The 20,154-nt window shown below is 34.4% G+C and overlaps 1 protein-coding gene across 1 annotated transcript in view; it reads left to right on the top strand.

Annotated features, from left to right (window-relative positions):
• The window catches only part of LOC125666732 (calcitonin receptor-like), a 42,385-nt gene that overhangs the window by 6,551 nt on the left and 15,680 nt on the right, over positions 1-20,154 (top strand). The window contains exons 2-5 of the mRNA XM_048899978.2: positions 12,137-12,244; positions 12,505-12,581; positions 18,321-18,421; positions 19,286-19,412. Of these exons, the coding sequence (XP_048755935.1) occupies positions 12,137-12,244; positions 12,505-12,581; positions 18,321-18,421; positions 19,286-19,412 (413 nt within the window). The remainder of the gene's footprint in view (positions 1-12,136; positions 12,245-12,504; positions 12,582-18,320; positions 18,422-19,285; positions 19,413-20,154) is intronic.

The raw sequence follows: 20,154 nt of genomic DNA, 5'->3' as shown, positions 1-20,154 counted from the left end.
ATATTCCTCGACCTCGGAGGATATCAAGTAAGATATACGAAAACGCGATCTTTATTTCTTTAGTACTATCCTAGATATGGTATATATACGAGCAATAGAAAACGTGATATAAGAGGAAGTCACGTGTTTATTTACTCTCTGAATACTTATCACTTTCTTGCATCAATTGAATTCGGATTATCAACAAATTTACTAGTAAATTTAGCTACACCTATCAATGCAGTGATAAGCACCCCCGCGTGTAAACACATTGATGTGTATGAGTGTAAGCTGTCAAGGTGAGAAGTTAGTGTATATTGTAAAGGTGTTTTGTTTTGTGAAGGCATTAATTTTATACCACTCATATCAATATCGTATTTTTAAAAGTGTTTAAGGAGTAGTTACTGATGCTAAAATTCCATTTAATAATTCTTCCCTGCCATGTTTTTGGGGAACAAATTTCCGGTTTACCTCAAGGACTTGTAATGAAATATCGCATCTGAATAACGCGTTGAGTATATTGTCTGAAAGAGAGATGAAGATAACGAAGCAGGGGTGGGATCAGGTGCCTAGGAGGAGTAAGCATCCCCTGTCCACCGGTCACACCCGCCGTGAGCCCTATATCTTGATCAGGTAAACGGAAATATCCATAGTCAACATCAGTGTGCCAAGAACGGTCTAACAATTGGTATGAAACACATCAGACAGCATTTGACCCAATGGTAGGTTGTATTTGCAACTAGATCGTTTTAAGGACTGTGGAAATTGCGGAAAGCTTACTTTAAACGAGACTGTTGAAACTCCTTTACCATCAACTTGTTTGTCAGTAGCTTGCCTCGATTTAAAAACTGACCATACGCAGAACAAGCTCTTGCGTATCGAATCAGTTGAGAGAGATATAGACACCATATGCAGGTGATAATGGAATATTGAAAATGATAAAACATTGTATCTACATGTATAACAAAAAAGAATAATTATGATAATTGTAATTTGTAATACAATATCTCAAACATATCCTTAACCCTCCTTCAAGTTGATCTTATGACATTTACCAAATACATTTCGTCACCAGATCTCGTGATTTCGACAACGTTCCACCAACTGAACATTTTGATTGGTTAAAATGTTAATGTCGTAAACAATATGGATTTTGTAGGGAGTAATTCTAAGGAGAATGACGCATTTTTAGGGAAATAGACAATTTTATCGTCTTACGTTTATTTAGAGAATGTTCAGTAGAGGTATAGTATTTATGCGAGTCCTTTATCCATGATTCGTTGAGTTGGGGAAAATGTGTCTGTTGTGGCACACTGACAGGGGATGCTTACTCCTCCTTGGCACCTGATCCCACCTCTGGTCTATCCAGAGGTCCGTATTTGCCCAACTTTCAATTTTGTATACCAGATTGTTAGGTCGTTCTTGGCACACTGATTTTGACTACTGATTACTCCGTTTACAGAAAATATGTCTGTTATGGCACACTGATTTTGACTACAGATAACTCCGTTTACCTGATCAAGACATAGGGCTTACGGCGGGTGTGACCGGTCGACAGGGGATGCTTGCTATTCATCGGCACCTGATCCCACCTCTAGTGTGTCCAGGGGTCTGTGTTTGCCCTACTCTTAATCTTGTATTCCCTGTAGGAGATTGATCACTGTTCGTTATGTTCACCTTTTCAGATTAGAAGAAGCTGCAATAGAGCTTACACCCTTTTGAAAGTATTGCTGTTGCCCATAAGGGAACTCAAGTTGTAACCCTGGACTGGAAAAAAAAAAAACATGTTTCAAAGATTTTTGATTTTGCGGTTACTAATGAAACCGTTCTGTGGCTATGAGAGAAAATCTTGCGCTGTCCTCAGTCCTGAGGGAATATGTACTAATCAACTATACTGTTAAGTACTATGCATAGATATCCACCTTATACATTTCTGCCATTCATTAAATGTTCTGAATGAATTCTATAGAGTCCGTACATTTTTTTGTCTTTAATGATGAAATAGAATCAAACCCACCCTTCTTAGTAATATATTTACGTTCACCTGGAAGATCAACACTATTTTCAGCTTGAAATATCATAAAAGTTTATTTTCATGCAATGCATGAATCAGACTTCCTTGTCTGATTGTGGATTAAATTCAAATTATTAAACAGACGCACGACCACTGTTACACAGTGAGAAGGAAATGTCGTGTTAGCTCTTGATTTATTTACATCCCCCGAATTAGTCGTTCTCGCCAGAACTAATCGCCAATTAGACGAACCACAGGTACATAATGAGTCATCGATTTTCAAGAATGTAATTATGGAAGACGAAATTAGAGTTTAGTGCTAATATCTCATACGTCATTCATGTCACAGAGGATGTAATCGTCACAAAGCGTCAAATTATCGATACATATAATGTACGTTTGAAGTGTGTCCCGTTTCTGAAATCTACAGTTGGATGTTTTGTAGTTCATTCAATGCACAAGATATATGCTATGTAGAGCAGTTCCAAGGTTCAAAATATATATTATGAACACTTGCAGATAGCGAACAGTGATCAATCCCATAAATTCTATAAAGAATACAAAATTAAGAGAAGGGCAAACACGGTGGGATCAGGTGCCTAGGAAGAGTAAGCATCCCCTGTTGATCGGTTACACCAACTGTAAGCCCTTTATTTTGATCAGGTAAACGGAGCAATTCGTAGTCAAAATCAATATGCGAAGAACGGCCTAACAATTGATATGAAACACATGAGATAACATTCGACCCAGTGATAGCTTGTATTTGCAAATTAGATAAGTGTAAAGACCATAGAATGTGTGAAATGCTGACTTTAAACGATACTGTTAAAACTCCTGTAACATCAACTTGTTTGTCAGTAGCCTGCCTCGATTCAACAATTGATCATACGCAAAACATGCTCTTGTGTATCGAATTAATTGAGAGAAATAAACACCATATGCAAGTGATAATGGAATTTTGCTACATAAATATGGGACGTGGACGATGGACGATGGAGAAACCGACTCGGAAATCATCTTGATATTCCGCAGGTCGTATCTAGCAATCGATCCATATCATGTCATATATCACCTCGCACATATTGTTCATAGACAGGATACTACTTTCAAAACGATTTATTAGTAGTAAACATTTATATTTGATACCCGAGTATGATATGAAGTTCTTTCTAACACTGGAATACGAGACTCGTCCATATTGTTCATAGGCAGGATATTATTTTCAAAACGATTTATTGGTTTTGATACCCGAGTATATGACGCTGTACTATTCAAATTTACAAATGGGAGTTTGAAATCGTTGTCCAAATGAGTTATGGATGCATGAAAATCAAAATACAACTCTATCATTACAATTCTGGAGGTCTTGACGTCATGTTTTATTTTGTTCATAGTTTTCTATCAAAGATTGTATTATGATCACAGGTGCTTGTGGACAGGACTTCCGGTACCCCCTTCTTGTATTTTTAAGAGGGTGTCCATTATGATATCAGGCAGAGGTCGGCACATGCTATCTCTCAGATTTTTATGAAACTTTGTGCACAGGTTCCTACTGACCCCAATATGAAATTTGCCAAATAAAAAGTTTCTATCATGTTTAGTTTGGGTTCGACATGGAAAAACAACTTTGAGATAATTTTCGGTGCAAAAAGGTCACGAAATATTGGGAAAAAGTGCTATGTTCGAACAGCTCTAAAATGTCATATAACTAAAAAATAGAGAAAAGCAATATTTTATATGTTAGATATACACTATATGCAATAACTAAGAGGGTTTTTGTGTGTATATTCATCCAATGAATGAATTTATTAATTGTTTAAATTGCACATATTTCACACCAATATATTTTACAAAATAATGATCAAAATATAAGATCTCACAAAACCCAATACAATGTCTCAAAAGAAATAGATTATGTATAACCAGAAACTTGAAGAGGTGTATTTCAAGTTACAAAAATAAATTCAGTGGGAAAAGCAAGGTTTGATGGTGAAAAGTTGAACTGAAATCTCAAAATTTTCAATAAGTGCAAAAAGGTCAACTACTTAAATGAAGATTGTTGAACTACATAAATAGAAATAAATATGAAGTAGATATAACCAATCAATGATTAAATGATTAAAATTCATGAAAAATTACTAGAACATGAACATTCAGAAATAAATTTCATGTCTTTGTATACATTCTATATAATAAAGGCAAAAAAAATGCCTATGTAATTCATTGTATAAAATTTTACAATGTTGATTTTTAGAGGTCATTTCTGACACAGGATTTGAGATAATAGTCAATTAATTAACACACATATATGAAGTTAAAATTATCAGTAAATCAAATTTTAATAAATTGCCTATCATGAAGAATCTAAATTCATTCACTCACATTACAAACTTGACATTGGCAGATCCCGAGGGGGTGGGGTGGGGGGGGGGTGGGGGTGGGGTAGAAAACACCCTCTCCTTTTCTCTGGGACATCTAGATAGTTATTTAGCATTAACCAGAAATTTTTTGACTCTCTTGTAAAGCATTTCCCTTTGCATTCATGAAATAACATGCCATATTCCATTTTCTGCCTACATCAGATTGGCAGACTTGCTTTAATGCATGTTTACTCTGATGTTGAAATATATATTGACCACTTCCAGATACACAAAATGTTTGTTGAATTTTACCCAGTGACAGAAAATGTTCATAAAGTATCTTCAACTGATGCATAAAAAGTTACATGTAACTAGCAATCAATAATAAACATATTTACTTTATCAATTCATCGGATATGACCTAATGCAGATTTTAGATCATTTTTCTGGACCCTCCCCCCCCTTTCAAATCACTGGATCTGTCTCTGTTTAACAAATGACAATAAACAAATCATGTCTTAATGCCTGGTACTTAGTAGCATGGTTTGTAAAGTAAGAGCTAGCGCATATTTCTGACATTTGTTACAAACAAACTTTTCCCCTAGAAATTATGAAAATTGGCACTGAATTTATATTGATACATGTATATTAACAATTGATACATTTCACAGTATGGAATCTTATTTTGCCACCCCACCACTCTCTTCTAATTTATGTCTAATGCCATTGCAGTGTTTCTTTTGAATATTGGTTCACAAACAGGAATAAAATTTGTCACTTCAAAAATTGAAATATGCTGCAACCATAGAGTTAAAGTAGTGGTCATCATTTGATTATCTTTGTCAGCTGCAAAGTGTTTCTGTGAAATAACTGTCAACATATCTAGATTGAAGTGGAGCTATGAGTTCTGCAATTCCCCTTATAACTTCACAAGTCTTTTGTCTGTAGTAATTCTGTGTTCTCTCCAAAGCCTCTTCCTATCTTGGACTCAGCTGAGATCTAAATAACAACAGTTGTGTAAATTAATGGAAATAAAATTATGAACATGTTTAAATAGCACTGTAAGCAATGCACTAAGAAAGTCAAGATCATATGTTTGATATAGTCACAAGGTCAAAGGTCATGATATAAAATAAATTCTGGTCATTAGGCATTTCATGTGAAACAAACTAACCCAATACCTTATCCCTCAAGATATAACAGATCTGGTAATAATGAATGTTTTTCAAAAGTAGGTCAACATGGTCAAAGTCAAAAGTTCAAAAGTAAAGCTCTTTTCATTAGTAATCTATAATATGTGAAATCTATATCAAAGCCCAATCCAAAGTGGCTGAGAAACTATATACCAATTTAAAGTTTTTGAAAATCATGCTATTTTAAAGACTAAGGTCAGGTACTAAATTAAAAGTCTGGTAATAAAGAATATACACATTTTGTATATCTTTATGTAAAATATCAATATAATAAAATCTGGGTTAAACTTCAAAACCAAGGTCACAATATCAAACAGCATGGTATCAAATGAAAGTTCTTGCCATAAGATATCTAAATACTAAACATAAAAGGCTAGACTACCTTATATATAGTTCAGGAGAATTGCCTACTGTAGGTCATATTTTGTTAAAAGTAGGCCAAACACAAAAGTAAAAAAAAAATTGATATCAAAAGAAATGTCTTATTATAAGGAATAAAAATATGAAATATGAGAGCCTTATTACTAACATGAGCAAGTTCCAGAAGGACCCCCCCCCCCCCCGACTTTAGTCATGGGTGCATAGAAATGAAAAATGAATCAACACAAATTAGGAACATTTGCAGTTTGAAAGGATTTAGTGTGGCCCTGCTAACCTTGAAAAGAATTTGTTTTAATTTCCTGTATATTCCCACATCATACTTTGATCTCCTCCATACCCTAATTCTTAAGCCTCTGAATTGAACAAATTAAAATTTACACTACCCGAAGATCCTTGCATATGAATATGACTAATCATTGACATACTCTTCTTGAGAAGAGGATTGTTAAAGATGTTTCCTTATATTATCCCTTATAAAACTTTGACCCCCCTATTATAGCCTCATCCTACACTCAGGTCATGAATTGAACTAACTCCAATCTACACAACCTGGGAATGCTTGCATATTTTCATTACATTAAACGACCCCATCCTATTTTTGCCTTTTCTTGATTATCTCCCTTCAAAGGGGGCATGACCTTTCATTTAAACGAAAATGAATCTCATTCAATTGGGCCAGTGGTTCTGGAGAAGATGAAAATGGGAAAAATTATTACCACAATGATGACAACAGAATCCAGACAAATATTTATGAGAAAAGCTCTCTTGAGCCTTCAGCTCAGGTGAGCTAAAAAAAACCAAAAAACTATATATTCATTGATTCAAAAATTAAACCACATTCTGATTTCAAAACATCACCTCTGACTTATATATATATATATATATATATATATATATATATATATATACACGAGCTAGTATTTGAAATTATCTAAACAAGAATTGTCTGAAGAGAGTTTAAAACTTGTTGAGTGGGTTAAAATCTTTGATAACAGTCATGAATTAAAAATGCATGTATGTGTTGTGTGTGGCATGGTGACACCACATAAAACTTCAATATGAAGGGTCAAGGTCGTAAGGTACAAATGTTACTATCATATGACATGAAGGAACACACATTTCTGAAATATCCAACCCCCATCTCTAACCATTCTTATGCTATTGTCAAAGTTAAAGTTTTTATATTCTACATGTATAATGTCTGTCAAGTGAGTTAAAACAAAAGGATTGTGACATCATAACATTGGATGCCTTTGGTCAGGATTTGTCTCAAGAAATATACATGTCAAATGTGGAATTAAGCTCTTATCTGTAATAGTTCTAAACTTACATAATTTATGAATTATGACAATATGGCAAGGTCAGATGTACCATGTTCTGAATTTAAAATCTCTTGATTGAAATAAATAAATATACTCACTGATACAGTCTGATAATTAATTGGCTTGCAGTAGGGGTGATATGACTATAATTATTTTCCAAATCTGTAATGAAATGGGCGTTGTATTCATTATCAAGCTTTGGTAATTGGTATATACATGTATGTCACACTAATACACTTTAGTACCTGTGTGCATGCAAATAAATCATCAGATTTTGTGTCATATTAAACCATCTGAATTTTATAATCCATTCAGCTTAAATTTAGAGAAATTAATGATATACATCAACCTGTAACACACACCCCACCCCCACACACATAATGGTTCTTATAGTTGCATAATTACATGAATAAATATATATCATTATTTTTTTTATATTTATTATTTGGTTTTTGTCACATACATACATGTACATATACTACCCTCTCACACTGATTCATTCATCCTTTAATAGTTATTAAATCTAGGAATCCAAAAAACAAACACATGTGAAAAGTAGCTAGTAAAAAAAAATCAGTCAAAAATAATCTGATATAATTTTAATATACATTATTTTTATGCATGCATGCTGATATGTACATATAGCTTGCAGAACAATAAACACTTTTCACCACTTTCATCTTGTTTTTGTGTGATTCTATTGTTTCTTAATTCAATGATTTGTGGATAAACATTGTGTTGTAGTACAGATTTTAAAAATCCCTACATTAACACCCCCCCCCCCCAGATTGATTTAATGTTTTTTTTACTGTGGGGATTTATCATTTTAATCATTATTATTTTAAAAAGAATCATTTCATCAAATGAATTGTTTGCATTGACACATCATGAGAACATGCATCAAAATTGTCTAGCAATCAAAGACAGTTTTTGAAGAAAAATAACAGAGAAAATTCGACATTTATACTTACCACTTCCAACGGGAACAAATATTTCCCTTGAAACATTGAAGTTTACTGCTCTGTCTGCTTTACATTTTCCTTTGTGTAGTAGATAACAACATTTGGTGGTGGTTGCCTCCAGTAAATCCCCAAAAGAATCACAATGACCTCGGCATATTAGTAAGCATCTTCACCGTGCACGATAGTTTAAACAGTTAAACTTTTACATCGAATTCGAAGTACCCCGATCTGTACAGCAGGGGGTCAATCTCGGTTGAATATTACACGCAGTTCCAACTTTAAAATATCTTGAATATCCACTTATGTCTTTTGAACAATTATTATGGGTTGACAAGTCCCTAAAATAAGGACCACTCCTAGAAAAACTTCACGTTCTATCACTTGTCAGCCATATCTGTTTACCCACGAAACTTTGATAAGGTCCGGGCTGAATATTTATTTTTCACCATCAAATTTAAAAAAAATTAATTCCACGTTTACACTTGATAAAAAAAATCGAGATAAGTGAAAAATGTTCTAAATAAATACTGTTTTCTTCGAAAATTACAATTTATGCAAGTTTCGGATCATTTTACATTTTTTACGCCAAGGGAGGTAACTCAAATTACTGGCTTTTTGGCTACTTCTGTCAGTAAATGCTCAACAACAGCATTGTTTCCCAGCAATTTTATTGTTTCATCTTAATTATTAAGGAATTTCCTTCAAATATTGTTTATACTTTCTGGACAAATTTTATTGTATTGGGTATTATTTAACTTTACAAAATGATCATTTTCTATAGATTATATAGTGTCCTCGAATTTATGAAATAGGCCAAGTTTTGGCATCTAACAATGTTTTTTGTGAAATTCACTTTACATACGATAAAATTGGCGTATGACCTTAACTTTTATTGGGTATGAATAAAATTTTGGGGAATTGCATGTGCCAGCCGTATTATAGCTACTGCCTGATATCTCCGTGGACGGCCTCTTAAATGTTCAATTCCTTGGGTATTCCGGACGTATTTTTGATAAAATATGTAACTTCAGAGTTTATATATTTCACTGGAATACACAAATCTCGCATAGAAACCGTTTTTAAAAATGTCATATCACCGATCATAATACATATGAAGTTACATATTTTATCAAAATACGTCCGGAATACCCAAGGAATTGAACATTTAAAAATACAAGAAGGGGGGTACCGGAAGTCCTGTCCACAAGCACCTGTGATTATGATAAGCTTTTCTAGGCATTTTAAAATAACGCTTGACGTAGGTATAGGATTTTGTGTGGATCACACAAGCAAGAAAAATTCCAAATAATCTGGGAAATTTCGGGAAATATACATAATTTTGATTGATGTGACCTAGACATTTTTCCGATGGAGGATATGTTACAGTAGTGGGCATCCTTTACGTTATGGTGGAAATTTGAGGACAGGGCCGTAAATTAACCTTCAATTTGGAGGAGGCATGAAATTAGGCGGGGGTCTGGGGGCCGCCCAGGCCCCCAGACGCTGAGCACATTTTGTGCACACTGAACACGTTTCGTGCAAAATCCTTGATTCTAGGGCCTTCTAAGATGTTACTTGACTAACTCATTCTAAAAGAAAGATTTGGAATGCCTTTTAAGGGAGGTATCATGTTCTTAGTTATTGGAAACAACATAAATTCTAATGAACTTTAAATTTCAATTTTTTTTGGCTCAAAAGTTGGAGGAGGCAGCTGCCTCCTCCGCCTCCATGTAATTTACGGCCCTGGAGGACACGAATCACTGACAAAGATATTTGTCTTGCGCTGAGAGAAACTAGTTCATTATAGTGCATCTGAAATCGACAGACAATATTAAACTCGAGCTGTGGTGGGCACGTTCCCGTGGCGTCATTAAATGGGCAATCTAATAAAAATTGATAATGTATGCGAGTGCGTGAGCGGATCTAACATCTAATTTTGATTATATTGTTAAATGTGATGTCGGTGTGTATAGTGTATTAAAGGGGCATGGACACTATTTGAGCTTAAATTTTTCAAATTTTATTTTTCCATTTTTCTTGTTTACAATGCTTAAATTAATTAATAGTAGTATTTCTAATGGTCAACCAAAATTTGAATATCAGTTGTTGAGTTATACGTGAGATACTTTGTTATGAAAGGCGAAGATAAAGAACAGTGATCAATCTCATAATTCCTATAAGCAATACGAAATAGATAGTTGGGCAAACACGAACCCCTGGTCACACCAGGGGTCGGATCAGGTGCCTAGGGGGAGTAAGAATCCCCTTTGGACCGGTCTCAACCGCTGTGAGCCCTATATCCCGATCAGGTAAACGGAATTATCCGTAGTCAAAATCAGTGTGCCAACAACGGCCTAACAATCAGTATGAAACACGTCAGACAGCATTTGACCCAATGATAGGTTGAATTGACGAACTAGATCGTTATAACGACCATAGAATTATATAAACAGAGCTCGTGCCATGTTTTTGTTTACATTAGACAGTTTAATAGAAAATATCGTAAACAACACATGGCACGAGCCTTGTTTACATAACAAGAACTTGTGACCTCTGTATCTCCCATGTACCTTGACTACTGACTAAATGCAGATGTGAGAGTCAGTGTTTAAAGTAATATTAGCTCTAAATCTGAAAAATTTATTTTGTTGTAAAAATATGATATGATGATAGTTGTGTATGTAACTTCAATCATAGTCATTGATAAAATTAAAACAAAGTTTATTTTATCTTAAAAACTACAATAGGTACAAGTGTAAATGTTGGTGCATGTCTTGTGAACATAAAATCCCATCTTTTTTTGTAAAGGGTTTATTTGTATCCTTAATAAAAGGGTTGGCGAAACTCCGGACGTTTGTCGTGTCCAGAGTTAAATGTCGCACTGTTTTAAGATTTTATCAAAATAAAGATTTCGGTTCTATTGAATGTAGAGTATAATATAGTAATCAATTTTGTACGGGAAGACAATACTGTAGTTCTGCTTCATTCAGCGCCTCTGGATAGGTTTTCTAAAATAATTATCAATAACAGAAGTATATTTATAAACCTTATCATTTCTGTCATTAAAATTATCATTGATAGTAAATCACAATTTTGCAATAAAACTTTTCAACACTAAAATGACAGCTAGTATTGTTATAACGTTACGTTACTCCATGCGATCTATGATAATATACTTCAAGACTTGAAATTGTAATAAAATGTTACATAACATCGCACTTTGATTGTCACGTGACGGTTTTTTTTTCTTGCGATAACAGACAATGAACAAGTGCCTTTGAGCTATTTGAGCAATTTAACTATTTTTTTTCTTCATATTTTGTAAATAATTCGTGGACGATAAGTCTTGTTTCAAGAGCATGTTTATAAATACCCAAATATTATAGAAAATGTTAGGTTTATTGTGAGAAATATGAGGCATATCACTTTTTAATTCCCAGTTACCGGTATTTTTTTTACAATTGCGAAATGCGTCATTATATCTCTTTGAAAATGAATGTAAGATTTAAGTAGAATTGAAAATCAAAGTAAAGTAAGTGTAGCGATTTTCGTCAAAGAGTTGAAATATTTGATTTTTTTTTTTTTTTTTTTTATATTTTTCAATTTTAAATGAATGCATATGATATATGTAATTGAACACACAACAAGAGTTGTAAGAAGACGGCCAAGTATCGGTTATAAGCAGTGCATGAAACAGTTAAAAACATTGAGTGCATGCATATCATACATGTAGCTATCTTTAGTGAGCGCTTTATGTTTGATTTGACAAAAAAATCTATGTTGATTCGTTAAAAAAAAAAGGGGTGAATGTTCTTCATACAAAGCAAAACAAACATAGCTAATGTACTTGCTAATGTACTTACTAGTGTACATGTATATATACTAATATACTTATATTATTTCTAAAACAATTAAATTTTTGTAGACGGCGTGTATTGTAACGGGACGGTGGACGATTTTGGAGGGTGTTTCAACGTGACGAAGGCTGGGGACACTAAGAGGATAAACTGCCCTTTTTTCTTTAACAAAAAAGGTCCCAAAGCAACTGTAAAATAAAGTGATAATTTTTTGACAAAAAGGAAACGATTCGATCATTATCTTTAAAATGATCTTACTCTGTGTATATAATAATGATGTAGATTGAAGGGAAAAAAAGTGTTTTTTGAAATGATATTAAAGTTTAATAACTTATTAGATTGTAAAACATTAATACAGCATAACTTTTTCATTACGATTTTATTAAATTTCAATGAATATTGTGAATTATTTATGTTATGAACTCTGGTTTCAAAGGCTTCGTGTACAAGGCGTGTTCAGAGGACGGCGAATGGTTGAAATCTGACTATCATGGATGCCGGGAGCAGAGCTATGTAAGAAAAACCTTTATGTTGTGAAAGGCAAATTTTGTTTTGATTTTTATTTCAAACAATTTTACAAATTTCATTGCTTGTAATCATGGCAGTGAACTCAATCTAGTGAATTTATTGTTGTCATAAAAAAAACCCAATATTTCCCCCAAAATCTTTACAATTAGTGACAACAGTTTGTAAATTTCATGTGAAATATTCGAAAATGAAGTTAAATGAATAAGAGGTATCATTTACTCTGTATTTTTACTGCTGTTTTTTTTTATGTAACTAAAGAATTGTACTTTCTGGAAAGGGTCCAGATTAAATGAAATGGTAAATGAAACTGTTTAACATACTTGTACATGTAAGCAAGAACACACACATGAAGATGGCCGAGCGGTCTAGCGCGCTGGTTACATGCTGTTAGGAGATTTGGTTCAGGAGGTCGTGAGTTCAACCCCGGGTAGGGGCGGAAGTCGGTATCCAAATAAAGTGAATTTATGTGCTTCATATATATATTTATATATATAAAATCCAAAATGATCACATAAAAATCAACGGTAAGTTCCTGCTAGTACTTTCGCCTTACGGCTTTTCAGGCAGTTTGTCTTGAATGTTCAGTTTCATATAGTTTATATATATATATAAGAGCACGCGACTGAAGTTATGAGAACTAATGATTTAAAACATGCAACATGTGTTACGAAGATCTCGCAAAGTCACACCTTGGATTAAGATTGTGAACTTACATGGATTATCATCCCAATCTTGTGGTCTCCTAGCTCCAAAATACAGCGCACCGTGCATTGTTTATAAAAAAGCAGAGTAAGAGGATGTTGACGTTTCTGCACTGGATCCAGGAGAGGGCTCCACTCCGGAACTCCTTTGCCGCGTCCTCAACACAGTCTTCAAGAAGACCGTCTCCCCGATTTTACTGAGGGAGATCCGAGGGTCGATCGGTCACATATGAAGAATAACAAGTTATCTTCTAGAAGCCCTTCCCCCGACTATACTGTAGGGATTGGTGGGCTATCGACTCGAGATGGACCCATCCACCCCCTTCTGGAGGACTTAACTATCTCCGGATCTCCAAGAAGACCCGTCCCCGATCCCAGGAGATCCGAGGGTCGACCACCATCGTCGCCTCGCCGTAACAAACCTAGTGTATCAGGGCCCCTACTGGGCAGTCTGCACTATAAATCTTCACCATCGTCATCGTGTGATATGTAACAAAAAGAGAGAGAAAATCTTTATTTTTCCCTCGTCAAACAATAAAAACTGTACAAATCTATTTACTAGTTCCAAGCCCTTGGCACGTCCCGCTATTCAGACCAAACAACGTGGCTCCGTAGTAACCAGGAGTCACTTAAATTAAATCGATAAAATATTAAGGTTACTTTTGTTGTGAAGAATCACTTTCAAAATTCTATTCCTTAAATTTGAAACATCACTTACTCATTAAATTTGTTGAATTAACAATGCATTTTGTTCATTTCATGTGCAATATAATTTGATATGGAAGTTCACATTCCAAGACGCTGTTTCAATAAGCAAACTCCCCCTAGGAATATTTCATAACTCATAGAAGCAATGTGAACAAGCGGTGATTCAGTAAATGAATATAAGTATAGGAATTGAACGGATTTGGATTTGAGGCAAATTCTCTGTGAATCGCGCTAGCAATTCACAAAATTTGCCTCAAATCCAAATCCGTTCATATTGACCAAGAACAGTTCAAAAGTGATGTTCAATTCTTAAATATTCTTCATATGCTTTTTATAAATAAGGTAAGTTTGATAATGAAGAACCTAAGAAAATATAGCTACGTATATCATTTACAAACAATCTTCAAATAAAAGTGCGGCTGTTTCATTGACAGATTAAGAGATTTCTAATGACCACATAGAAATTATCTCTCCATTTACCATACACAGAAGCTTTGTTATAATCTTCGAACCTAATATTTTATCATGTGGATCTCAAGTTAATTATTATCCTGCCGCTTGGAATAATACCCAATTTCTTTTGTGCCAGAAAAATAAGGTAATGAATACCGGTTTGCTATATATTATATCCTATAAATTACTATTCATCTTGAAAGTTCAAATTCCTGGCCTTACATAATGCGGCGTCGTTATTACAATAGAGTTATTTTAAAATACATCTATATACCGACAGGAACCAAACACGACAATACTTTACATAAAGACAAATACGATTGTGATTGGAGGCATCGTCTGTGTCTTTAGATTAGACAAATATATTGATTGAGAAACAAGCAAATTACTTTTAATTAGATATGATCTCGTACATGTGAAATACAATACCGCATATTCAGTATTTTGGGACACAGGAACTTTATTTTCTCATTGTTGATTCATCTTTACAAAACTTCATGCATGTTTGTGTTGAATCAAAGGACTACGTACGCTAATAGCTGTTTCTGGCCCTGAAATTTCAATGTAGAAAAAATTACAATTAAATAAAATTATCACTTTTTGTGAAACCGAAGCCTAATATTTGATGTAGAGACAAATATTGACTTTTTTTTAAAATATATTTATACACTTTTCTTGAAAATTGTTAAATTGTTAACTTGTCAGATAGTTCAACACCTGAAAATCATAGGCACCGTGCATCAATAAAAAATGAATAGATTCTCGTATTAGGAAAAGTGAAAATAACTAACAGTGATCAATATCATAAATGCTGTAAGAATACAAAAGTTTGAGTAAGCCAAACACGGAACCCCGGAAGCACCAGAGGTGGTATCAGGTGTCCGGAAGCACCAGAGGTGGTATCAGGTGTCCGGAAGGGCGAACTCGATAACATAGCACACACACTTCCTGAAGTCAAATATATTTTAAGTAAAACTTCTATGCCAAAGCTACAGATGTTGCCTTCAATGAAGCTAGTTTTTGCTAAAACAACAGAAAACCATTTTGTTTCCATAATTGTCATTTATTTGAAATGACGAAATTCAAGTATCGTATAAAAATACTGGGAGGGCAACCTGACACATATTGTATAAAACAAACCATCTAGGCCCCAAAACTGGGCAGAACACATATTGTATAAAACAAACAATCTAGGCCCCTAAACTGGACAGTACACATATTGTATAAAACAAACCATCTAGGCTCCAAAACTGGACAGATCACACATTGTATAAAACAAACCATCTAGGCTCCAAAACTGGGCAGATCACATATTGTACAAAACAAACCATCTAGGCCTCATAACTGGGCAGATCACATACATCAAGTGCATGTTGCCTCCCAGTATAAAAGTGACAAAACAAAGACAAAAAAGGTGACATATCTTTGAAGATAGCGAAAATTGAAAATGACAGGAAATGCACGTGTTCGTGATAGAACACATACGTGAAGCCATAATTTACCATCAAAATAAATATTAGTTTGGTAGGTCTCATATATTTATCTTCACAAAACATTTTTGTTATTTGTATAGCTTGAAAAGTGTTAGTGATTCTAAATGTTTAATCGCTGAATGCTTTAAAGCACTGAAGAGTGGGTTTTTTTTAAATTATATGTGCAGAAAATGCGGCGGGTGCGCAAAGATACTTTGCCGCATGTTAAAGAAAGTTTAGTTTACATACATATGGACCCTGTTGCAGTTGCTGTGGAAACTTGGGTGGACATCTGGTTTTTTGTTGTTGTTTTTTTTTTTTTTTTTTTTTTTTTGGTTTTAACATGCTCTCGAATAATGTCCAATTTTAGAATATGATAGTTACAGTTTAAGATTTTATTGTAAAATACATACACGCACGTGCATTTATGTTCCCACGAAATGCATAATTATTAACCATAATATATATGTAACATAGTAAACTGTATTTAGTATACTGATTTATATAAATCTTTAAATTCACACTTATCATGTTCACGGTTTCTTGTGGGTAATTTTATAATTTAATAGTTTCATAATTGTTATACCTAAATAAATCCACTGCCGTTTTAACACGCAGTCAAAATGGCAGAAAATTAAACTGCAACAAAATCTATCTATATATCTTTAAAATTGATTCGTATTAAACGTATTATCGCTATTTAAAACATTTTTGTTGTATTTAAAAGCAGTGCGTTCCATATTTATTACTGAGTATGCCTATGCAGAGCACAGATTTACGTCTGACATTATCTAATAACATGCTGTTTGTACATGCTTTTAGTGATTATTATCATTTTGATTAGTGTTTCACACTAAACTACATGTAACACGGCGGGTGTGACCGGTCGACAGGGGATGCTTACTCCTTCTAGGCACCTGATCCCACCTCTGGTGTGTCCAGGGGTCTGTGTTTGCCCAGCTATCTATTTTGTATTGCTTATAGGAGTTATGAGATTGATCACTGTTCGTTATCTTCACCTTTCATAAGCTTAGCTGACCACGGGTATGATGTACGTGACCCAAATTTGCCATTACGCATGCGTCTTTATTTATGCGCATTAGCTTCGCTTTGCGTTCACACGGACCTAATGCAAAATAAATTTAATTCGCATTAAATGGCGACGTAAATTTGAATTCGAAGTAAACTAATGCGCATTAAAATCTCCGTGTGAACGCGGTTCAGTTTTGATTCGCATGAACTTACGTTTAATGGATGATTCGTGAAAATTATTATTATCACACTGTGATGAAATTTATATATTATCTTCAGATTTCGCTGTATTGATGTGGTAGAGACTACTGATATTTGAGTCCATCTCTGTTTTGCACACCGAAAGCTAAATTAAAGAGAGAAATGTCTCACGGTGGGTTTTTTTTTTGGGGGGGGGGTTGGGGGTGTGTGTGACAAATTACGCTATTTGATTACACCGTCCGCGATCGAAGCAAGGCTTTGAAGGCAAAACATATGTGAAAGAAAAAAGACGACAAAATTGGCAAAAGAACAGAGATGACCTCACATATACGTTCACTGAAAATCCAGTGAGTGGTATGGGCGCCGCCATTTTGTTCACCTATCGGTATCATCGGCTTTTTCCGTTTTTATTCGTACGATGCCAGACAAGGTGTTCCAAGTAATCGATTTATATTAACTGCTTCACCAGTTATTCATTTAAAAACATGACTGCCAAAAATACAAGACTCTGGTGTGCAATTTGTAATTTAAACACTCAATTTGTTCAAATGAATTGTATAATTATCATTGTAACAGTTAGCAAATCATTGTATAGAAAATAATGATACGGCTACATAGATGAACGAGCTCGTGAGTTTCTATGAAAAAATATAACACTTCGATACTTATCAAAAACACGTAGATAAAATAAATGTTTGGAAAGTATCACAAAAAGTTTTGATAGACAGACAAATCTCATACTTTCACTCGTATTTGTTGTTGTTGTTGTTGTTATGACATCACAATGTACTTTTAACGTCGACTACGTTATTTATATTTTCTGTGTTTTAAAAATTAATAGGCGGATCAAATGCCTAAAGTCTTGTTGCAAGATGTAAAAATACATTTTATCATCGGTATGCAAATATACCAAAACATCTGATCAAGCAATATCAAACTGCATCCCCTCAGGCTTCAGTGGACATATTTCTTGTTTCAAAATGAAAAACAATCTTTAATATTTGGATGCTGCTGGGTGTTCAAAACCAGCGATACTTCATATATGATATAAAAGTGAGAGAATATTTCTAATTCTAATTTACTGTACATTACTGAATATGGTTTCCATTGCCCTGTGGCTTGCGTGCGTCATGTAGTTTGATTCTACATTCTTGTAGGAAGAAGATGACGCCATGTTTCCTGTCTATGTCTTCATTGGCGGTTATTCCGTGTCCATAATTCTTCTGATGATATCGCTCTTCATTTTCTTTTATTTCCCGTAAGTATGCAGGTAACATACCAATAAATACTCTTAGCTTTATTCTGCTGATATCGCTTTTCATTTTCTTTTATTTCCCGTAAGTATGCAGGTAACATACCAATAAATACTCCTAGCTTTATTCTGATGATATCGCTTTTCATTTTCTTTTATTTCCTGTAAGTATCTACATGTATCACATCGAAAATATCTTAGCTTTGTTTTGTTTGCAGACAAAACATTTCCTGACATACATGTATGAATCCTATTCCTCTCTGCATTAATACTACTAAATTATACAAAATCAACTTAACATGTTTTTTTTCCCTTTGAAATGCAAGTTCTTGGAGGATTTATGGACATAGTTTTTGTATTTTGTTGAGGGTTAAAATTCACGGAATAAGGAAAATTGGGTCTACGAATGAGTTCACAGTTTTTATTAAATGTACGCCAAACATTTGAAAAGGTTGTTCACTCACAGGGGCAAATCCAGAATTTTCTCCGTGGACACTTTTTTTCATACCTTATATTGCATCAAAATAATCACAAATCTGTATTCTTGTTAAACATTACAAGTGATCCTCCGATAACTCTCCTGATCAACATTAGATTATCCTCACTAAACTGACCGAGTCGGAAGTTGAATTGATGGACATATTTAAAAAAAAAAAAAAAAAAAAAAAAAAAAAGATTTGAAACTTATTATTTACGAAACCATATGTTTTCAATTTCAATGGAATCAAATTAAATGCTATAAAACCACTATTTTCGTGGGGTCTTATTTTCACTGTTTTGTTGTATGGTTCTGAGCACGAATGATACATGTCTACAAATACACCGATGAAGACTTTTCTACTGGTTCATGTAGTCATTACTATTTTGTAGGCAGCTGCGGTGTGGACGAGTGACCGTCCACAGAAATCTCTTTATGTCCTACATACTGACTGGTCTGTCGTGGATATTGTACTATATTCTTGTCACTTTCAATGGAGAGGTGCTTCTCAGAAATCCGGTGAGTATAGCACATGGGTCAACAGGGGATGCTTACTCCTCCTAGGCACCATCCCACCTCTGGTATGTCCTGGGGTCCGTGTTTGCCCAACTATCTATTTTGTATTGCTTATAGGAGTTATGAGATTGATCACTGTTCGTTATCTTCACCTTGCACATGAGTGGGTCACAGAAGAAAATGACTTCTGTGTACACCGAGGTTTAGTTCAAACTTACATTGTATGGCTCCACTGGTGCCTTGGTTGGTTGTTTGTTTTACGTCCCGTCGAGAATTTTTCACTCATATTGAGACGTAAAATACCACAAAGTTAGACCTATGCTTAGTGCAATGAGCACCTGTCGAGGCACAGGACCTCCGTTTTTAAGGTCATATCCGAAAGATCTGCGATTCTCACTTTTAAAAGTCGAGCGTTTGGCGAAGGAGCAATCACTGCTAATGTTTATGTCTTAAGTTTTCGCGGTCATGGCACGAGCGGGATTCGAATTCATGGCTCCCCGGTTACGAAGCGAATGCTCTACCACTGAGCTACCGCGACCTGTAACCCTACCCCTGATACTTCGATATGCTCAGAACAAGAAGAAAAAAATACAACTAAGAATTCATAAAAATGAAAAGCCGGGTAAACTCGGGCCCCTGGACCCACCAGAGGTTTTTAAATGCAGAATTTTAAATGCAATTTTTCAATAAATATGTTTTTTGTGAAACCCCATATTTCGCATCCGTATGATAATATTGGTTGTAT

This window comes from Ostrea edulis, chromosome 10, assembly GCF_947568905.1.
Source record: "Ostrea edulis chromosome 10, xbOstEdul1.1, whole genome shotgun sequence".
Lineage (NCBI taxonomy): Eukaryota > Metazoa > Mollusca > Bivalvia > Ostreida > Ostreidae > Ostrea > Ostrea edulis.
The sequence above is the reverse complement of the archived record's forward strand: the minus strand, read 5'-3'. Positions and strand labels throughout refer to the sequence as shown.